General features: G+C 32.1%; 1 protein-coding gene across 3 annotated transcripts in view; it reads left to right on the forward strand.

Moving 5' to 3' along the window:
• Eys (EGF-like photoreceptor maintenance factor) overlaps nucleotides 1–24,773 on the forward strand; it is a 1,135,848-nt gene that overhangs the window by 552,337 nt on the left and 558,738 nt on the right. For all 3 annotated transcript variants that reach the window (XM_078019814.1, XM_078019816.1, XM_078019815.1), the window contains exon 17: nucleotides 11,704–11,854. In XM_078019814.1, the coding sequence (XP_077875940.1) occupies nucleotides 11,704–11,854 (151 nt within the window). The remainder of the gene's footprint in view (nucleotides 1–11,703; nucleotides 11,855–24,773) is intronic.

The following is a 24,773-nucleotide window of genomic DNA, read 5'->3' on the forward strand; positions in this document are numbered from 1 at the left end:
ACACCAGATTCTCCTAATCACTAGGCTGCCAAGTGCGATATAGTCCACACAGCCCATGGGTGGCTCTTAACAACTGAGTTCTAAATGAATTTCTAGCCTGGAGTGGATAGACAGACTACAATTTAAAGGCAGTTTGAAAAACCAACTGTTACAAACTGAATTGCATTCTTTTCCTGAAAATTCACACCCTGAGGTCCTAAACCACAGAACCTTAGAATTTGTCTGTATCTGGAAAGAGGGCCTTTAAAGCAGAATTTAAAGTAAAATGAGTTCATATTGATGGGCCAATATGGCTGGTTTTCTTAGAAAAAGAAGTGAGACCAGGGCTGTGGGCACAGAAGGAAGGCACACAGGGAGACATGGTAAAAAAGCAACCATTTGCAAGCCAAGGAAAGAGACCTCAGAAGAAATTTATCTGTTGACACCTTGATATTACACTTTCAGCCTCTAGAACTGTGAGCAAATAATGTCTTTTGCTTAAGCCACCCAGTCTGTGGTGTTTTGTTATGGCAGCCTTAGCAGACTAGAACACTAAATGAAGCCAAACAAGAAGATTCACACTTACTGAGTGTCTGATTCTAATGGCTCAAGCCTCTGAACAGGCAAGGAGAGAGTTACACCTTTTTACTACTAAGGTGCATATTTCATGTTATGGATATGGAAACTGGGGGCCTTAGAACAAGTATCCTTACCTGTTTCTCTAATCTCATCCACCACCACTATTCTCATGCTCATGATAGGATGGTGCTCCAGCTCCCCAGGCTTTCTTTCAACACACCTCACTCACTTGCTTCCCCCAAGGAACTCTTGCTCATGCTGTTGTCTCTGTCTAGTTCATTCATACCTAATTCTGCGGGAATACTGCTTCTTATTTTCAGACTTCATTTTAAATCTCACTTCCTGGGAATGTGCTCCCTAACACCTGAGATTAAATCAGTTCCTAACCCCATTAAGCATCCTGATGTTTGACACATGTCTTCCTGTCCCTTGACTTTTGAATTACAAAAGAAGGACACCAGTGCTATTTTGTCAATCTTGTATCAACTTGGACAGGCTTGTCTGACATATTTAGAAATATTTGCTTGACAAATAAAGAGTAAATGTTCACTAGGTAATAAATTTGGAAGCTGTGAATCCAAGGGAAATCTCTGACTCCAATGCCCAGGTTTTCCCTCTTCCCTCAAAAGCATATTTGTGATATTTATTTACATATATTTTGCATTGTTTTTTTTGCTGTAGTCTCACTAAATACTCATCTATAATTTTTAGTGCTTCTAATTAGTTATACATAACAGTAGAATGCATTTTGACACATCATACATAAATAAATTATAATTTTTCATTCTTCTGGTTGTACATGATATAGAATTACACCAGTCATGTAATTATATATGCACATAGGGTAATAATGTCCAATTTATTCCATTATCCTTCCCATATTTACATATACTTTTAATATGTAAGGCTGTATACATGTGTATACGTACATGTTCATATATAATGCGCACATACATGAACACATTTTAATGTAATTATGTCTAAATTAAGCAAATTGGGAAACAGGGAAGAGAAATAACTTAGGTCTTTCTGAAATGAAATTCAGGTGAGAAAGCAGAATATATCGGGTTAAGTGTCTATGCCTCATCATCTCATACCACCCCTTAAAAAATAAAATAAAATAAAACCCCCCATATATGTAGTACACTAGTGTAATTCCTAATGACATTGTCCAAAGTTAACAGGTTTTATGAGTAACTGTGTAAACAAAACAACATTGAACTGAGAATATCTAAGCATACTTGAGTTTTGTAAAACTAAATCTATGACTAATCTTAGACCTAATTCCCACATTTTCATAGCAAAGTGTATTACTGTTTCAAAGTATAATGTTCTGAGCACTGCCAGAAGACCAGGTAAGTTATACACAGGAAGTCCAACAGGAACTCCCTCCATATTAATAATACCAAAGGGCAAGATGCTTAGATACAGGAATGAAAAGAGGTTAGTTCAGTTTATCAGAGGATGATTTCATCACCCAAATAATTTTGAATTTGATTTTTGATACTTTCCCTACTTCTGTGACTAAGCAGCCTACTCTAGCATCTCCACTAATGGTGTTTTCTTGAATTATTTGGGCAGATCTCAGTTCTTTACAATAAATCACAATATTATCCAACACACTGATTGCCTATAGTATGAATAAAAGTACCAATATATAAACTTTCTTTAAGACTAACAAATTAAATTTTAAATTAATCTGCAGATGAGAAAAAATTAAGACATATTTTATATTAAAATTATAAATATTTCAACTTTTTTGTTTATGATTTTGCCAAAAAAACATAAAATATAAACATGTGTTAAATTAACTTAATATATGGAGTTTTCTTGGTGTTCTTTTTCCAAAGTAGAATTTTGTCTAAGTGAAATATAACTAAATGTGGTTTAATTGCTCATAATGATGAAGATAATAAATGGATACATTGTTCTTGATTACATGTAATCAGTAATCTTGATATTTAACAGTCTAACTCTGATTATTTTAGTATTGAGTATTGTTTTATAATTTCTAAAATATAATTATAATCATTATAATTAATGTATATCATTAACCATATCTCTGATATTTAATCTCAATCACAGATGCAAAAATGTATTTTAAAATGCACTTATTCAGTGGAAAAATCTAGAGGTCTAGCTGGGAACAGGCTTTCATAAAGTTCATGACATGATGTGGAAAAACGTTTGTCTTCCTATGGAGACAAAGAAAACAACAATGTGCCTATTCACAGTTTTTGAGAATGCATCCTAAAAGAAATGATCAACTAGAATAGTGCTTACTTTAGAATTAGCCAAAGAACAGCTCAATTGCCTGATATTTTTAATGTTAAATTCAAAGCTTTTAGCTGCTCTTTGTTCAGCTGCCCATGATTGTTAGAAAATCTGATTAAGGCTCAATGATTGCAAATAGTTTGCTAGTACAAAGCCCCATGGACAGAGGGATGATCATATGCTTGCAGAGAGATCAGAACCAACATGTGGTCTCAGAGGAGGTGGCATCTAAGCACCTGGCAATTGTGGGTTTCCTGTCCATCAAAGGTTCACCATTTTAGAATCACATACTTAGGTTAGTATTTGGTGTATTTCTAGGAATACAGTCATTGGCATAACTAAAAGTGGGAATTTATTTTTCTAAGTCCAACAGGCTAATGCCTAAATTTTATGAAAAAATTAAAAAGATAAATCATAACTCTATCAACTAAAGGCTTTTTTAATTCACTGGGAGACAAAGGGGAACTATTAACAATCACATAAAGAGAGAAGGCAGTGTACAGTTGCAAAACTAAATGGCACATGAACAGAGGGATGATCATATCCTTGCATATCCACTAAGGTATATATGGAAGCAAAGAACTTGCCATGTATTTATATTGTACCTTGAAAATAATACCACAATAGGTCACTCACATCTGAAAACTAAATGGCACAATTCAGTGGTATTAGATGTTAAACTGCAAATATCAGAAATATTTAAAGTAATAAGTGTAGTTTAAGTAGTGCCTTAATTATGAGTATCACTTAAGTGGATAAAAGAAAATCTAGCAGACAGAAAGAAGATTCTGCACAGGACCTGAAGGATTGAAGCCAAGTGGAGGTCATAGGACCATGAGGACACTGACCTAAGTGTAGCATGAAATTCCTTTTGTCCAGTTGTCATGGATACAGACAATTAATTAAATAGACCCTAAATTGGAACTATCGGGGCTAGAACTGCAAATGGACAGGTCTAAACTAGTCTTATGACAATGGTCCACCATTCAAAGTTTTAATGTGGCAAATTTCATTTATTTTATTTTTTTTCAAGGAATGGCAAGGAAAAGGAGACTTGGAGCAATTCCATGTTGCCTGTGGAAACTATCAGAATAAATACTGTGTAACTTTAGCAAGCTTACATAACAGAAATATCCACTAAACTTATTCAATTCCCTTTAAAAGATAATTTTGTAGTTGGAATTGAATATCTTCTAAGCTACCTGAATATAAAATATCCCTAGATATTGGAGAGGGGAGATTTGATCAAATAAAAATGATGTATCTGTATCCAATTCCTAAATTGATGACTATATCCTTTTTTTCTGTATAAATAGGCAATTCATGGGCCTGTATTGTCCCTGAAAGAGTAGAATTATTTTTACTTTTAGTAACTTCTTTGTACTTTTATGCCTGACTAAATCAATTATTCTTTCTCAAAGTAAATATGATAATCAATGAATAAGTTATGTTCAGATATTTAGGATCTATGTGAAGTTTCATTACTGTCAATTAAAATTAGTTTGGCTAAACATAAAGTGGAATCAGAGCAATTTCTAAAACATGAACTTTCTATGCTCAAGAATAATCAGATGAGAGAATTGATTTCCAACATGATGGAATGTTGCCATTTGCTGCCTTTTTTATTATTATTATTTACAATCTTGGCCTATTTCATCTGTCTCCTTCATTCTCCACTAAGGTATACATGGAAGCAAAGAACTTGCTGTGTATTGATATTTTACCTTGAAAATAATACCACAGTTGGTCACTCACATCTCTATGAGGTACAGCAGTTACTTGACCTTTCCTGGAATCCATCCTGAATAGCTAAACATAATGGATAGAATTTATGACATACTACACTTTTCTTCCAGGTTCTAATTAATGGAGAGAAGTTAATGATTGCTATTGCATAATACAAATGACAAATATGAACAACCACTTAAAGTTTGGGAGAATAACAATTAAAGTATTTCAAACACCAGCGCTCCTCAAGAGAGTTCTATATATATTTGCAATTATACAAAAAAAAAAAAAGTCTGTTCTATTCATTTGACCTTTAAAGTGCACCTGGTCTGCTGATTTAATAGAAAGCATTAAAAAGCCTTGATGGAAAACCTTTACACTGCCTGGTGTGATAGGTAAACTGTATCATCAGCAAATGCTAAACAATGATGTTGTAAGAAAGACTGTTTTCCTACGTTCAGTCAATTCCTGTTAGATTCAATCGAGCACAATCAGAACAGCATTGCTTTCAGTCTAATGAGCCTAAGGGGAAGGATATGACTGCTGTTAAAAATATGTCTTTTGAATAAAATAACAACCCTGCTTGATGAAATATTAGAACTGCATTTTCAGCAAAGAAGACCTGATTGTCTGCACTGCTATAATAGAGGCATACCTACCCTTGATCTTCTTTTAACATAGCAGCAAGTTCTCTTGGAATCTGGTATGAGAAAAGACAAAATGCCAGCCCTGTATTCATTTACAGTAGTTAATCCATATCAGAAATATAATAGCTTTGAAAACAAGAATAACCAATGTAGAATTTTAAGTATGAAAGAAAATACCCACATTTATCCAAAGGTGAAAGCCTGCATAATTAATACAGAAATAACAGTATTTGGTGAATCAAAATAATGTTATCTATGTATTAATTACATTGGCTTTCACAATGAACAGAAATTGAACTAAAGTGATAAAAATTCATAATAAATTTCAAGTAAAAAATTCAAAGCAATATTTCTACAAGTAATTTCTCCCGTAATATATCAATCTTTCCTCAATGTTCTTTGTTCTCAGAGAAAACAACAGTTCTTCTGATCATTTACCTTCATGAAAGACCACAAGTCTCTAGCTTGTAGTTCATGGTCAAAGGTCAATCACCATATCCATTACTGTTTATGCAGAAAAGTCTCTCTAAACAAAATTCTGCATGGTTAGCACTAATTGAGAGAGAGACAGGTTTTGAGATGTTAAAAGGAGCTATTACCAGGTCCAGCTCCAGTTAAAAATTCAAATTCCATAAGAAGTAAACATTAATACTGCTTCAGGTTATAAAATAATATGAAAAAAAATCATACATTTGATGAAATAATTATCTTGGTACTCTCAGTAGTCTAGGTACCAAAATCTGTATCAGTCAAAATTTTGACAGAAAAATAAAACCATCAGAAGATATATATTACAAGAATTGTTGCCAAGAATGGGCTTTTGTATTTCTGGGGTCTGTCTGCATAAGTATGAAATATACAGGGCAGGCTGGCAGACTAAAAATAGGATGGGGAGTTATGCTGCATGCAAAGATAGAAAGTCTTCCTCAGGAAAGCTTCAGCTTGCTCATGAGGATTTTCAACCAATTAGATGAGGTCCACCATAACTACAGGGAGTAATATCTTTCACTTAGGGTTCACATAGATTTTACCCATATCTATAAAATGCCTTCACTTAACAGCACTTATTAGTGTTCAGCTGACTAACTTGGTCTATGGCTTAGTCAAGTTGACACAAAAAGTTAACCATCATAGTTAGTCAATTGAGAAATTTTTCTGAAGAAAATGTATAAGGAGAATATAAAATCAAGTTTTAAATTACAATAAAATAATAATAGCTCCTTCTGAGATAAATTCAGATTCTTCTGTTGCAATTTTAGTTTTTTTTTAGTATTGTAAGCATTTTATGAACTATTCTCTCAAATAATTGTAATTTAACAAATATTCTATGTTCAAAATAAAAATGCTGTAATTTATTAAACACTTAATATACTTTAGATAGTATTCTGCAAACTGCTCTTACACATTGCATTGTGGTGTTTGCCACAAACAAGGCCCTGTTTTAGGTATGTTTCAGTATAAGAATAACACCTCCCACAACACTGACATTATAGTATATGACCTAGTAATCTCATAAAAGAGTACAACTTGGTCAAAAAACTCAGTAAATTGTAATTGAACCCAATTCTCATTCTCAATTTTAGACCAAGACTTTAAAATATTACCTCATTCATGTGTCTTGTAGTTTTAACCCTCAATCACAACCCCAAATCTGTATTACCCATTTATCTTCTGTCTTTCTACTATAATCATCTTCATGATGCAAGGACCAATTGAATAGTTCTTAGTGAAGTCTGGATTATTTCCAACTTTATGTAATTTATGTTCTTACTGCAGAGTTTACTACACAACTTAGTACAATTGCATGTTAAATTAATACATAGCATTTTCTCATTGTTATTCTCTAAGATTTCCATAAGGTTAAACACCATAGTTAAGTATGGAACACACAAAAATGCAAATATTTTTATTTATGCTGAAATGAAATATTTTAATTTGAACTTAAGGAGTATGAAAACATATTTACATGTATATTTGAAAAATATGAGCAGGCATGTTTATGTACACATATATGTATATGTGTGTATGTATACACATATATATATATATATACATACATATGTCAGAACATAAAACAACTTTAATTCTAATAATGTATTTTATTCTTGATAAAAATGCCATTGAAAGATAGAAAACAATGATTCTAAATTATAAATGTATTAAAAGGCAAATGAAATACTTGAACTGGTCTTATATGAAAGGACACCGGCATGTTAAATATTAAAGTAAATTGTGCGACTACAATAATTAAAGCAGTATAATCTCAAATATCACACTGAAAGAATATAAAATACAAGTAAAAACTGTTAATATATACACAAAGTCTGATTATGAAGTGATGAAGGACCTTCAAAACTATCTATAAAAATAAAATATAAGTACTTATTTCTTAGGTGGGAAAGATTTTTAATATAGAAAATATTGAAAATACTAATAGAACTTATCATACAAATACAAATATAAAAAGAAAGACCATGAACTTTTCTAACACTGCCAATTAGAACAAGGTTTCCCAAATATAATTTAGCAATTTGATAATACACACTTAAAACCCCTTAAAATTTGATTTAAAAAATCCAAGACTATTCATAAATAAATAATTAAACAAGGGTGAAGTGACTTTCTAGGGGGTAATTATCTCTTAATTGTTTATAATTTTAAGAGCTTGGAACATAATATACAATACAGTGCTCACTAAAATTGTAAAATAGTCATGTAAGAGAAATTGATAAAGACCAAATAATGTTGATGTATTTATGTATTATGTATGTGTGACACACTTACATATAAGTGAATGCATGTACATCTTGACCTATATTTGTTGATACCATTTTAAAAACCAATTTACTAAAGATTCAAGTTGATTCATGCATGGATCAGATGTTAAATTTATTTTTTCTAATTTTAACATAAATAATTTATATGTCTTCTATGGTCAAGAAAAAATGTAAGAATCTATATACATTATTTTTAAATTATTCTGGAAGTTGTTATAACCAAAGACCAAATAAATGTGTTTCATATCTTAATGCATTTTATTTGATTCATGAAATAGGAGAAATGAGTTCATTAGCAAAGTGTTAGGGAATAATTATCGCTATTTTAATATCACAAAACAGTACAAACTATTTTCCAAACATTAAAATTCAGAGAATGATTGGAGCAGAAGTAGCAGTGCTTTCTTTATTTTTATCATTTAATGAATGGCTTCCTGGAAGCTATCTCCTCCCTAAGATATTTTTAACAGTTAATTGTAAGAAGCAATTAACCCAGAAATCTTGCAGTTTGCTTCTAAATACAGATTCAATAACATCAAGTAGGTTCTAAAAATGTTCAAAAATTTTTCGTTCCATTTCTTAATATAGGAAATGTCACTAAACTTTTGAATTTTTAAAAAAGTTTCTTTATCAAAACACAATATTTGTTACGTGGCCATACTTGGTTTTAGCTCTCAACTTTACATTGTGATATAAATGGAAGAAGGATGCAGAGAATCTCTGTAGACATTGTTTATAAGAAATTACATGCATCATACACATGATTTAATTACTTTATTGTACCCTTGGTACTTACTATAAAAGTGGGTATGTATATGTGAGGGGGACATATTTACATATATATGAACATTCCTATCAACTACAGAAATTCTAGGGTCTGAAAATATTACTAAAATTTACTATATGCTCTCCTATGCAGCTTGAGTCAATACATTTCAAAGAATTAAAAGTAAGCAGAAAATATTCTCTGAGCAAACTTGATTTAAGCTATTCTTAGAATATTTTTTAAAAGCAGAAATTCATATGTATTTTTAAGTTTAGTGACACCACTTTTGAATGATTCTTGAATGAACAAAACAAAATCAAAAAGAAAATTTGAAATATTTTAAGCAGATGACAATGAAAAATAGAATATGTTGAATATATCTCAATTTATGCTTAACAGGAAATTTTCAGTCATGAGAGCATATTAGATTTTAAAATTTAGAAAGAGAAGAATAAATTAAGCTCAGAACAAATCAAAAGAGGGAAATCATGAAGAAAAAAGAGCAAAAGTAATCTCAAAGAATTTCAGGCCCAGTTGTCTGTGTACTGAATACTACCATACACAAAGGATAAATATATCATCAACGTAAAAGGACTTTCTTAAAGAAAATAAGGACAGCATAACCTTGATACCAAAATGTTATAAGAACAGTAGAAGAAATTTGAAAGTCAAGATCTTTTAACATATACAAAAACATTCCTGAAAATGTAGAAAGTCAATCCAGCCTTATACGAAAATGTCATACATCTTAAGCAAGTTAGACCTGTTCTAGGAATACATCCAAACATTCTAACACCAGTCAACTTAATTCACACCAATTAAGAAGGAAGAAAGGAGAAAAAGATGTTCAATCATCTCAATCAAAAAGCTAAACAACATAAGAGGATTTAATGTATAAAATATGTAAAACATCAACATAACATCAATATTTCTGGTCCTGTGATATTGGCACTAAGTACAAATATAGACATATAAAAGAGAAGGAAAGCCCAGGAACACACACACATATATACACATACACACATCTCTGCAGCCTAAACAGTGTTGAGAGGGCAAAAATGAAGCAGAAGAACTTATTCTACCAAGTATTAAATACTTTATTTTAGAGTAAGTGTCAAGACAATGATATATTAGTGCATGATAGAAAAACTGACCAATGGAACAGAATAGCCTAAAAACAGAGCAGATATAAATGGATTTGATTTATGATAGAAATCAGATGGCAGAATACTGGAGAATGGATTTTATTTTTCTTTTTTCACTCATATTACTGGATCCATAAAAAACAATTTAATATATACCTCAGATTATATAAAAATCAATTTCAGATGTGTTGTAAATTTAAGTGTCAAAACCAAAATAACCTTTTAAATATAGAGTAGATCAGAAACAAGAACAACAATAAAAGAACAATAATTAAGTAAATGATTGATGAGTTGGTATAAATTAAAATTGGTACCAGTGAAGGACACCATTATGAAAAAATGTAATATACCAGATGAATAAAATAACTCATTTGCAATTTTTTTTAACCAACAGAGAATATGTCCCAAATATAGAGCAGAGTCAATATTTTTTATTAAAACTTCAACAGAAATTCATATATATGTACACTAAATAATATATTCAAGCATATTTATAGCAGCAAAATTTATATAATAACCCCCAAATTGGAACAATTCAAATCTATATCAACACTACAATAAGTAATTTATGAAGTATCCAGTGATGTACCTTGAAAATGAATAAACTCTTGTTGACTTCAATAACAAAAATGAGCATCAAAAATATAATGTTGAATGAAAATGGAGGTCTGTGTTTCTGAATTGGAATAAATAATAATTTTTTGTCTTTTGACCAAGATAATGGTTACTTGGACATGTTCATAATATAATATTTCATAAAGCTTTTCCATTTAACCTCTTTAATATTTATATTATAATTCAATAAAAAGTTCACATAAATATATGAAAGACAGAACATCATATACTCATGTTATAGGATAACACTGGTAAGTGAACGCTGTGTCTTATAGAACATGTGTGGAAAGCATTATAATAAGTGTACCTCCTTTGGAAACAGGTACATTGATTAAATGATGGATCTACCAAGGTTTGCTGTAAGACTTAGGTAGGATGCACTTTTGGTCCTTTGGGCCTTAGCATCTTTGCTGCAGTTGTTCAACTCTTGACATGAGAGCTCCCATAGATTGTAGATGAAGAAACATGTGGCTGTGTTCCAATTAAACTTTATTTACTAAGAGTGGAAGGGAAGATTTGTCCCACTGGTCATTGTTTTCTAATTTCTGCATTAAATAATTAAACTATGAATAGAGTAAATGATACTTCATATCTATATGTTAGAGTATTGTAGTATTTTTCTCATCCTTTAAAAAAAATGGGTGCATTGGAGTTAATTACTCTGAGAATCCTAGTTAAATCATTTTTTATTTTATTCTTTTCAAAATTTTCACATTTTTTCTTCTTGCTATAAATTATATTTTTACAACTAATTACTCTCTGCAATATTTCTGTTTTTTTGCTTAAAGGTATATTGTACCCTGTATAACTGCATTTAAATCTGATTCGTTTTAAGTTTTTTTCCTTCATACAGACAATTCAGGAATGTAATATGTAACCAACAAGACTATTATACTATAACATTCTTTTACTTACTCCTGAGAAGGATGTTTATTATCAGGAGTTACTCATTTCATTAAGTAATGGCTACAATTTGTGTTTTGCTAAAATTTAATGTTATATATAGGTATTTTAAGCATTAAAGGTTTCTAATTTAGAACAGATTAATCTACTTCTGGCTTTGTTGAGTTTTATGGTGAGATAATCTATTTACTTAAATCTTTCTTCTTCTGGTAACAGCTTAATTAATTGGTCAGACAAATGTTTATACAGTACATACTAAAACCATGAATTTCCTTCTTAAATCGTTGCAGACAAGATTTGGACCCATGTAGAGCTGAAATGACTATTCTAGGAAGGATTATAGAAAGCAGCATATCTATTGATGACATGCCTGGAAAACCACTGTCAAAATCATGGTCTATCTTTATTGGTGGATTACCAGATCTTCATGCAAAAACAAAGGTAGTTACATGGATGTTATAAAAATATTAATTATGTCATCGTTTTGAAGACAGAAAAAGGAAAACTTTAAAAATGTTTTATGATTAGTGGAGTCATCTATATAATTTTCAAAAAGAAATTTTGAGCAATTATATATATATTTTATATATACTTGGAATATATATAAATATATCTTATCATAAAATAAATATATATCTTTTTTTCTTATCATTCCAAGTAGACTAAAAGCTTAATGCTCTTAATGAATAGAATTGTTCCAGTATCATACTGTTTTTCCATCTTATGTCTGTAGTCTGTGTACAATGTGTAATATCAAGTGTGTGGGTTTTTGTGCACTACTAACTCAATAATTTTCATTGGATATGTTAATGTGCTTGCTGAAAAATAAGCCAAAAATATGACTTGAGAAATGGGCTTAGTAATGTTTAAGGACTTTCTCTACAGTACTTTGTGTCCCTGCCAGCCCACTCTGTAAATTTCCATTTGGATAATTAGCTTATTTTCTTTATTATTAAGTTATATTCTAGGATAAAAGCCTGCATGTTGACTTAAATGCTATTGATTATGTGGCTCCATTTTATGCTATTGCAGAGAATTTCCCTAAAAAATTTAAGATTGCTAAATGTACCAATAGCTTATTACAATTATGAACTTTTCTCTTACTAATATTTACCATTGCATTTTACATACTAGAACATACTATCTTTATGTTACAAATTTAAAATGTTCTTAAAGTACCACAAGTAATACAAATTGATATGTCTACTTAACTATCATTATGATTTCTGGTATACATGAGGTAAACATTTTAAAAACAAATAGACATGAAAAACAAATTTTTCTTGTATATTTGATTTGACCCACAAGCATTTAATAAAATTAGGACATTCTGTATCAGTAAGAATGAAGAGACTATTTTAGATTTAGATTTACTTCATTAGCAGTGCATTTATTGATCATTAAACAGACTTTGTGACTTTTTCTATAATATTAATGTCTTTTATTGATTTTTGTCTGGATAAACAAATCTATAAGTCCCATAAGAGTAGAAAATGTCTGTTTTGCTTATACCAAGATAAGAAAAGTTTCTGTGACATAGTTAAAGTTTCATTTATATTCTAAGTGAAATATCCATTAAAGAATGGTAAAGAGATTCTAAAATATACATAAATTAACCTTTAGCTATTTAAATTTGGATTGATTTCTTATCTTGATATTATGTATATATTTCCCAAGTAAAAAAATAGGTTTTCATATAGACTCTTATCATTATAAGTATACAGTAATTAAATGCAAGTACTAAAGATTCAAGGGGGCTAATATTCTATTGGGAAGATACACAACTATTACTAATATAGTTAAGTATCTTGTCTTTTATAAATATGAATAATATAAAAAAGTAATATAGGAAAATATGTAAGAAGGTCTACTAGCCTCCCTGGGGAAGTCAGAAAGTTTGTAATTAGGTAGAAATTTGAGAGAAGATCAATTCTTCCCAGTAAATAATGTGCAGGCTTGTCATTCTGGATAGAGGCAAGATCACACAGTGGGCCATAATTAGTGGAAAGGTAGGTGGGGAGAAGAGGGAGAAAAGAAATAAGAACTGAGCAGAAGAAGGACTTTTAAAGACAAGGTGAGCAGGAGTCAGAGCACAATTAATTCTATACAAAGTGCAAAATAGTATAGATTTATTTATATGCTAGTACCTAGGAAACCATTTAAGAAGTTTTAATTGGAAGTGACATGCTGTTTTCACATAAGAAGAGTAGAACTATAGCGGTTTAGAACTGGTAAATTTGGGTTACAGCAATAATAAAACAAGAAATGATATTATGGCAATAGAGGTGAGAAAATAACTCTGAAACTGTGATCAAAAAAGCTGGTATTTTGCTGAGGGCCATTACCAAGTAGGAATGACACATCGAAATTTCCTTGCCAAGCATACCCCATGCTGCTTAGAGGACATTTGATGGGACATTGCATGCATGCTTTAATAAGGTGACCTTGCTCAAGGACCAAGGCGGATCAGGGTTTAGAGCTGATCAGGTTTGAGGAAGTAACAGGCTCCTTGAGTTTAAGGCGTTGCCAGTTTAAGATAATGGGTTTTAGGGAAGTTGGAGGTTGAAGATTATTGCTGGGATTAGGGTGTTCCTGCTGCTTGTTCCCATTGAGTTCTCGTGAGATTAAAATGGGATTTGGAGATAGCCTCGTGGAGTAGGTGAATTGTGGGGGCAGAAGGCAGAACGCGATTGCCCCTGGACCTGTGTGGAGGCGGTGTGAGAGCGGGAATAAAGAATTGCTGTTTGAACCTACAAAGCTGTGTGGTGGCTCGTGATTCTGGTGCCAAGCCGAGACCTTGGCAGTATTTGAACAAGCACTTTTGGCTTTGTAACTAAATAATTTGTGGTGCCATTTTTTAAGTGGGGGAAAACAAGATTATTTATAGGAAAAATGGCAGGTTTAGTTTTGCATTTACTTTTGGACAGGAACAGTAGAACTGTGTATAACCAGATACTTAACTGGCTTGGCAACACCTCTAATCTATTTGTCCACTATATCAGTATATTCCTGCTAAATATCATTCCTGTCACTGGGACAGTGTGCTGTAGAGAAAGTAATTTAAAATATGGGTCTTGACTCCACAAGAGACCCAGAAGCTATTGCCATGTGTATCTGTACAGCAGAAGGTAGAAGTCAGAATCATTGATTAGATTGATTTTGTAGTTTAAGAGAAGATATGGTAAAGAATTGGAGATCAGCAGTCAAGGAGTGGGCTTGGAAGAGATGTACTTTAAACTAGTTAAGGAATAGAGATCTTCGCAACAGACAAGAAGAATGCCACAAAAACATGAAAAACGTTTCCCAAAGAAGCATGATGTGAAAGGATAACCACCAATTTAGGGAGAAGAATAAGAACAGAAATCAAGTTGTAATATCAGAAGGGACAGTAAATGAAACAGAAGAAGCAAGGGAATTTTTTTTGTTATTTTTTTCTGAAAACTTGTTAATAATAAGAGAGGGAAGGTGTTATGTAGAGAATGGGTAAATAATTTCGCAGATATGTGATAATGATTGACTATATTTCTAAACATTTTCTCCAAAGACTTGTCTGAAAGGAATACAATTTACTGAAGGATTATCTTACTAAATATCTGATATTCTTCCTGTGATATAAGGTATCTGTACATTTATTGCAATCAAATTTGGAGAAATATTTACTGGTGAACAGACCACTAAAATTACCTTGAAATTAAAGGGGAAAAAAAAAAAACAGCCAACAAAGCAGGTTTTCTCTTCTGGTTAAATTTACTGTGTTTGAAAGATTTTATGTCAGATCCTTAATGAGTTTTTATTCTTTTCATACACCGTGGTGGTGTCACAGTAACCATATAAATGTGTGTTTTGTGTGTGTGTGTGTGTGACATACACTTGCATTATACTAAATGATTAATACAGACATACTATAAAATGTATCTGGACAATAAACCTTAAAGAGAAATTATATGATGAATCAGAAAAAGAAAAAGAAAAACCAACTTTGTAGACCTTTCTCTATGCAATGCAACTCCACTGAATATCTAAATATCATGCAGGCTCTAACTATCTAATTATTGTGTTCTGATTAAGAGCTGCTGTTTAAGCACAGTGGGTAGTCAGTGCTCAGAAAATTAAAAACAACAGGTTTTCAGCATAAAACACTAAGGGAAGGAACTATCGTTGATTCCTCCAACCAATAAACACTAAGTTACACTTATCCTCTAATGTCTAAGTTTCCAATAATGTCTTTCTGTACTGGCCAGAGTCCCTCCACATGAGAAGAGTCTGTGATCCAATGTGTATGTACTGACAGGTTGTTTAATGCTCCCTTTAAGAAAATCACACAGAGCTCAGTGTGTAAGAAGAAAATGAAACAGTAAGACACTCTCAATTTTGTGCCTGAAGTATGAAAAACTCTGTGTCCCCTGATGACCTTAAATGATAATAACTTCCAAGGTCCAAGAGTAAATGCCTCCTCTCTGATGGTAGGAAAACATTTTCCTTAGTAGTACTTTAATTCCTAGTGCATGGACCCCTGCTTTCAGGCCCAAGTTACTTAAGGACACCAAACCTTAAACTCTAGCAAACGCAGATCAAGCCACAATTCTATCATCTCTTTACCAAATAAAAAAGGAAATAAAATAACTGTGGAAATAAATATTATCCATAAAAATAAATATATCAGTAAATAAATGTATCAGTAAAATAAATATATCAATAAAAAGAGGATCATTCCACAATAGGAAGTGTAATTAAATAGGCATTTACATAAATAGGCATTTACATAAATTATACCCACTGGTGGACATAAACATAAGCAAAATAATAGATAAATTGAAATTTCACTGCACCATTTCAAAATGTTTTGCTTCTTATAGAGGTAATATGGTAAGGCATTTATTTACTCCTTCTGACAGACTTATCATTTGGGCCTCTGGTTGTCTATTCTATCATCAATGACACCTAGCTACAGTTCAATAAATTGTCATCAGATTCAGACCAATCCAATGAGAATTATTTCCCATTCCTTGCAAACAGAAGCATCAATTTTAATTGACTTCTACATGTGAAGTCATGCCTTTCTTAGTAAACCAGGAGCCCATTGCAGACTTACTCCACTCCATAGTGAAAAATTGACTGCCATCCAACAAAGAGCAAACTCTTTCCCCACTGCTCCATGTTTTTCCACCAACTGCTCCTACAGTTTTTGTTCTGATCCATCTTTTTTTCAATTCTGCATTTGTTTCTTTGTAAAACTCTGAGTGCCAAAAATCTGGAAAGGCTTGTGTCTTATTGTCTCCACTTAATCTGTTTTTTTTTTTCTAATATGCTTTTTAAAAAATTTTGTATTTGTTTTAATTATTTATATATGACAGTGAAATGCATTTATGCACTTTGATATATCATACATAGATGGGATATAATTTCTCATTTTTTCTGTTTGTACATGTTGTAGAATCATACTGGTCATGTAGTCACATAGATACGTATAGTAATAATGTCTGTTTCAGTCTACTATCTTTCCTATGTCCACATCCTCTCCCCTCATCTCCCATCATTTCCCTCTATCGAACACTATTCTTCCCCAGTGTCCCCTGCCTTATTGTGAATTAGCATCTGCATATTAGAGAAAACATTCTGCCTTTGGTTTTGTGGGATGGCTTATTTCAATCAGCTAGATATTCTTCAACTCCAACCATTTACTGGCAAATATCATAATTTCACTCTTCTTTAAAGCTGAGTAATATTCCACTGAGTATATATACCACATTTTCTTTATCCATTCACCCATTGAGGGACACCTAGGTTGGTTCCACAGTCTAGCTATTGTGAATTGAGCTGCTATAAACATCGATGTGTGCTGGTGGGACTGCAAATTGGTGCAACCACTATGGAAAGCAGTATGGAGATTCCTCAGAAAATTGGGAATGGAACCACCATTATACTTTCCCACTCCTTTGTTTATATACAATATGATTTAATCTATCTTTAATACCTCTGTTTATTTCTTGTTTCAGAAGGTCTCCTTGTATTAATCAAAGACCTGACTTATATTCACCACTGTACCTACCTTCCCCTAATTTTTTAATCACATTAGAAAATATGGAAAGAAATTTTGCACATGTTTGCACATGTAAACCTATTAAAAGGTCAGAAGGATGTGCTTAGCAAAATAAGACTGCTGGTTTAAGCTATTAAATGGAGAACTTATTACTAAGGGGGAAGACTAAGGACAAAATATTTGGGGGAAAATGACAAGATAATTAGCTTGGATACTTTGAGGTATCTGAAAAATTTGCAAAAGGAGTGATTGAATATAAGTGACATTAATAGTTTTATAATTATTAACATATATTAATTGTACTAATTAATGGGTTTTACTATGGCATTTCCATACATACTATATCAAGCTTTGATCTTATCCCACCTCCCTTCTCTTACCTTGTTTTTCCCCTTTCTCCCACTTCCTCTAGTCCTCCCTCTGGGGCCTAAAATTTCCTTTTCTAACATCAGATCATCTTTGGGGTTCTTTTGTTTGTGTTTTTATTTTGTTTTGCTTTGGTTTCAGATATTTTTCCCTTGCTTTACACATATTACAGAAAACATGCAGTATTTATCTTTCTGTATCTGGCTTATTTCGCTTACCTTGATGTATTCCAGTTTCACCTATATTTGTGCAAATAGTAGGATTTTTGCTCTTCTTTTTGGCTGAAAAATATTCAATTTTATATATATGACATATTTACTTCAATCATTCATCTGGCAATGAGACATCTAGGCTGATTCCATAACTTGACTTTGTGAATAGCAATAAATATGGGTACAGATACCTCTTTTGCATACTGAATTCATTTCTTCTGGATATATATAAGCCCAGGAGTGGTTAGCTGGGTCATATGGTAGTTCTAGTTTAAGTTTCTTAAGAACTCTCCATACTGTTTCCATAGTGGTTGAACTAATTTACCTTCCCACCAATAGCAAACAAGTATTCCTTTTTTCCAAATCTTCCCCAGCATGTTATTTATTCATTTTTCAATAATAGCCATTCTATCTGGGATGAGATAGAATCTCAATATATTTTTGATTTGCCTTTTTCTGATGGATAAAGATATTGAGCATATTTTTATATATTTATTGGCCATTAGTACTTACTGTTTAGTGAAGTTTCGGTTCAAATAATTTGCCCATTTATCGAGTGGATTATTTATCTTTTCATTGGTAAATATTTTGAGTTCTTTATATATCCTGAATGTTAATCCTCTGTCAGATGAATACAAAATACCCTGAAATGCCAAAGCAGTTCTGAACAGAAAGAACAAAGTTGGAGGTATCAAAATACCTGACTTGAAAACACACTACCAAGCCTGTACAGGCACAAATACAGACAGATGGATAGACAAATGGAACAGAATAAAAAACCCAGTAATGAACTTATACACTGATAGCCATTTGATTCTCAACAAAAGTGCCAAAAATATACACTGGATAAAGGAAGGACTCTACCACAAATGTGTTGGGAAAACTGGCTATTCAAATGTAGAAAAGATTGAAACTAGACCCCCAACGGCTCACCCAATACAAAAATGAACTTATAATGGAACAAATAATTTAAGACTTGAATCTTTAAAACTACTAGAATACAACATAGGGAAAACACTTCAAGATATTGGCACATGCAAAGATTTTCTGGACTCAATAGCCCAGGAAACAAAAACAAGTACTGATCATGGGAATAGATTAAATTTAAAAAGCTAAAGGTACTGTCAACAGAGTGAAGAGACCACTATAGAATGACAGAGAGTCTTTGTCAGGCACACATCAGCCTGTAATATTTAAACACATGAGAATAGATTACATGACAATGTCAGGAGAGAGTGATGGAAAGGAGAAAAGAGAACCAAGGCAGCATCCAAGAATACTTGACATTTAATGAGAAGCTAATTCAATAGGAAGAAGGGCAAGAGTACAACCAAGAAAATGTACCATCACAGAAGCTAGAAGGAGAGGAATGTTTTAGAAAGAGGTCTTCTTAATCTTGCTAAAATCAAGACCAGTAAGAACAAAAACTGAAGAGTATCCCTGAAATTCCCTGTCATGGATATTATTGGTAAATTAACCAAAGAAATTACCCCCTCTATTTAAGCTCATGATGATGAGTAAAGAAACTATACCTGTATTCTGTTTAGTGCTAATGTTTTCCACTAGAAAAAGGGGCACATGCTATATAAATTAATTTCTTATTATAATCAGCACATAAATCATAGCTGCAGGGAGAATGTTTAATATTTTTTAAATATGTACTAAAAATTCATTTGCTATCATCTATAGAGTAAAAGATGTACATGTCCCAAATAGCAAAATATTCCATTTTAGGTGAAATTTTTGTGTATGCACACAAGATATGTGCTGAAATGTTCATATCAAAAGTATTTGAAACAAATGAAAAAGAGCAAACTGTCCACTCAGGTCGTTATATGTATTCTGTATATACTGCACACAAATAAGGTAGGGAAAATCAGTGACCTTCAGTCATATTCACCAACATGATTTATAGGGAGTGAAAAAAGAAGTCTTGAACAAATATCGCCAACACAAAAATTCCCCAAATACGAAAACCTAAACAGTGTATATTTTTACAGTTTCCACATATTAGAGAAAACATGTATATATGTTTTATATATATATATATATACACACACACATGTGTTAATACATGTGTGCATACATACATATACATACATACATACTTTCTTTTTAATTTTGTAAATTAAAAAAAAATGAACTAAAAAAACTAGAAGTAAGTACAGGGATTAACAAGCGAGGATAGGGAAGAGGTATCAGTGGTTGAAGCACTTCTCAATGTTGCTAATAAAGTCTTTCACTGTGTGGACAGTAGATGTATATCAATTTATTGTTATTCTTTAAAATATCCATATCCATTTTACATATGTATATTCAACAAAAATGTTACAAATTGGGAAATAATGCTAAATGGAGGAAATAGATTTTCCACATTTATATTTTCTTCCAGAAACAAATTAGAGTGGTAGAAAATATCAGATATAAAATGAGCACACCTGATTTTTAGTCACATTTCTATCAAAAATAATATTTTGGGTTTACTAATCATTTCTTGAAATATTTGTTCCTCAAGCTACTCTTCCATAACTGATGAAGTTGGATTATTTTTTTGAAGTGTAGTCCATCTCAAGATGGTTCTATCTGTAGTATACTATTTACTCAGACTATAAATTATGCAGACATTGTTTTTATTAAGATACAATCCCAGTCACAAACTCTATTACATTCTTCTCACCTAGGATCACCTCGCTTTCAAAAAATATCCCCAAAGATGCCTCTTGAGGGACTCCCATCTGGTATTCCTTCTGTTCCTCCCTAAATTTCCATTTAAGTGTAAAAGGTCTCAAAGAGTTTTCATTTTAAAACTAACAGGCAAACCAACAAAACCAAACAATAACACAGTTTGAAGGCAATAGCCTAAACTATGAAAAAAAAAGAATAGAATTCAGACAAATGAATATTTAGTAACTTTCTTTTCTATCTTAATAGATTTATTAAAATCAAAGTTCTTCAATATTCCCTTGCAGGTGGTTAGGGGAATATGGGTAAAGTAAAGTAAAAAAGTAATCTAGTTTATATTAGTTAGGGAATTCTAGAAATATAGATCATAATTTTAAAACCCTATTTAATTTTGCAGCATAATCTATAACTCAATAGCAAGTAAAATAAAATCAATTTTTGGCTTAAGTGCTTTGGGGCTATTAATTTGGGAGATGGTTTTCTAGTGAAATTTAAGGACTTAAGGCCAATTTAGCCAAAGGCTAGAGAACAGGACTCCCAGGTGAATGATCTCGTGTATGAAAATCATAATTTAAATTTTAAGGAGTCTGAGAATTGGGGAAATAAGTGAAGCATGAATTCAGAGAACTTGTAGCATAATCCATAAAGATGAAAATGAAGTACTTCATAAAGTCAATTGTAAAATGTTACATAATCCAATGTTATTAAAATTCCTTTTATCAGCAACTACACTGGCTCCTTCACAAGCAAAAACTAAGCAGTGTCTAGTTACGTAGCATAAGTTTCTGAAAATTGGGAAACAACTCTTCAAGTACTTAGTCATATTACTGTTTGTGAGATATGCTAATTTTCCTCCATCACAAAAGACAGTGTTTTCTCAAGAACCCGGTAATCTGACTAAGTATTAACTAAGAAGGGACTGTAGAGATAGATTCAAGATATAGTGAATTGTGCTGCTATGAACATTGATGTATCTATGTCCCTGTTGTATGCTCTTTTAAGGTCTTTAGAGTATAGTCCGAGAAGGGGAATAGTTGGGTCAAATGGTGCTTCCATTCCCAGCTTTCCAAGGAATCTCCATACTGCTTTCCAAATTGGCTGAACCAATTTGCTGTCCCACCAGCAATGTACAAGTGTACCCTTTTCCCCACATCCTTGCCAGCACTTGTTATTGTTTGACTTCATAATAGCTGCCAGTCTTACCGGAGTGAGATGGTATCTTAGGGTGGTTTTAATTTGCATTTCTCTGATTGTTAGAGATGGTGAGCATTTTTTTTGCATATCTTTTGATTGATTGTATATCCTCTTATGAGAAGTGTCTGTTCAGATCCTTGGCCCATTTGTTGCATTTGTTGATTGGGTTATTTGTTTTCTTGTTGTTTAGTTTTTTCAGTTCTTTGTATACTCTGGAGATTAGAGCTCTATCTATACTGTGAATCTGTACACGTGGAAAAATAAGATTGTGTATCCCATTTGAATCAAATGTATGATATGTCAAGATAATTGTAATGTTTTGAGCAACTAGTAAATTTTTTTTTTTAAAAAAAAAAGAGATCCAAGATATAGAATTGAAGCTCTGAAGTTAATATCCTGAGTCACTCAATTCAAAGTCATAGTGCCTTGGGCAAGCCATTTATCCTCCTTGGACCTGCAAAAGAGGGATTTGGTCAAAATAGGGACTCAGAGTTGGAATGGGAACAACCAAGTTGTTGCAGAGTTCAGATTGAACAGCTTTTGTCCTTGAACACTATTTTGTTTAATGGTTCTTTTCAACTTTAACATTTCATTCTACCTTATGCTAAATAAATATAAAAAACTCTTTTTCAAGTCATTACTAGTTCACTGTATTTTACCATGGGAATACATGTTTTGAAATTAATTGTGATGCACAAATGTGTACTTAAGCTATGAAACATTTGATCCTAGTTCATGCACCACATAATTTTTGAAGACTTAGTGTTAAAATAATTATTATCTTGGTTTACTAAAATGTACATCATATACTTATTTTTATAACACTTACTTACAAAGCAAATTAATGAAAATGCAGCCTCTTGGCATTTGAGGCAGGATAAATTGGCTGTTTAGAGTAAGGAAATAAAAACTGAATTTCCAAGAAATCATGGTCTTCATTGTCACTATGGTTTGCTGACTCTATTTTGAGATTCAACCCCTTGTGCATCAGCCTTTATCATGAATGTGAGTAATAACATCATCTATACAATTTGAAGAGATACAGATTGGACCTCTCATTTTTTAATCAGTTAAGTACCCTAGAACATTGTTGATTTTTTATAGGGGTGGTGCTAAGATCTGCCCCGTCTTTATTACAAATATTAACTCATCATAACAAACAAGTTAATAGAGCTTACTCATATTTCACAGCAAGAAAATTGAAGCACAGTGAGAACAGGTGACTCATTCAAGGTCACACAAGTGGCAAGTGGTGGAATCAGTATTTGAACAGAGTACAGATCCAGCATCTGCTGTACTGCATAGCCTCACTTTCTGTGGGCGTTGGACTACAAAGTAGAAACCTGGTCTCATATTCAAAGATGTGTGAAAATAAGATCATTTTGGAAAATCTTTTTTTAACTGTTACAAAAATTTATAAATTTTATAAAAACAATTGTACTTATAACAAAAGCTATTAATCACATTCTCTTTGGATAATACATTTTAAGCTCTTTATAGTTACTATCTCACTTAATAATTTCAGTAGTTCTTTGCAAAATGTAATATTACTATTTCCATTTCACAAATGAGGGAATGGGGGACATTCAAGCTAAATGATCTGACTTTACACAGTTACTGAGTGGTAAGGCCAAAACTCCAACTCACACCTTTAAAATACACTGTACTATATAGCTTTATTACAAGTAACTAGGTCAGAAAATGTTTACCAAGCAATATCATTCTTGACAGATTTTAATGACTTTTAACACAGCATCTGCTTCAAAAAATGTTTTTTAATTCAGTATCTAAATCAATAGAAAAATCCTGGCATAATGTTTCTTTGTATTTTGCTATCTTATGGAACCTACTTGTAAATCAACTTATACTCTTAAAAAAAAACTTATTTCATTTGTGTATATTTTTTAAATGGGATAAGAACAGATAAAAAGAGAGGAAAACTTCATTTATTTATGCAACAAATCTATTCATCTAGAGAGTACTATGAAGTAGTAATTGTTCTGGGTTGGGAATTGATTAACTGATAAGTAAAATAGGGCTCCAACTTCCTCTATTAATGAAAATATCCTTTGCCTTCTTGAAGTTAGTGCTTTTATTTATTTATTTTTTGTTTGTTTGTTTGTTTATTTATTTATTTATTTATTTATTTATTTGGAGGTTCCTTTGTGTTTTAAGGCTGATCTCATATCCTGGGCTCAGGTGATTTTCCTTCCTCAGCCTCCTGAGCAGGTGGGAGTGAGGTGCATACCACCATGCCCAGTGGAGTCAAGGGTAACCACCAGGTGTTTTATTCTGGGCTAATTAAGCAGTTGAGAAAATCTACCCTGAGATGGAAAATATAGAAAAGGACAAGTCAATGGGAAAAGATAAAAAATTTACTTTTCTAAAATAGATTAATTTTACTGTGTATATTTTAAATTTTAAACATGGCAAATTCACTTTATACCTAACTGAAGTGCCTAACTAAATTTCCTGTGGAATTATTAGATTGAGATTTTCAAGAGACAAAGGGTGAAGCCCAGAGGTAAGGCCTGAAGGGTTAACTTGGAAGGAATGCAGGGAATTTTAAAACCACCTTTCAGGGAAATTAAAACAAACAAAAAAAAAAAAGGAAAAAAGAAAGAAAGAAAGATAAAGAAAAGAAAAACAGAAAAGAAAGAAAGAAATCAACCAAAACCAAAACAACAGTTCAGGATCCCACTACTTTCTCCTAGAAGCTGTTGGCATTCTCAGTGTATCTCCACAGGGATGTCCTGTCGGATGAGTTTCTAAGATATCACTGACTTATTTCAAACTCTCCAGCCTCCTTTCTTGCTGGTTTGTAAATACTAACTTCCACCCCTCCACTTGCCTGGGACTCCAATTC

The sequence above is a fragment of the Ictidomys tridecemlineatus genome, chromosome 8, assembly GCF_052094955.1.
Source record: "Ictidomys tridecemlineatus isolate mIctTri1 chromosome 8, mIctTri1.hap1, whole genome shotgun sequence".
Taxonomy (NCBI): domain Eukaryota; kingdom Metazoa; phylum Chordata; class Mammalia; order Rodentia; family Sciuridae; genus Ictidomys; species Ictidomys tridecemlineatus.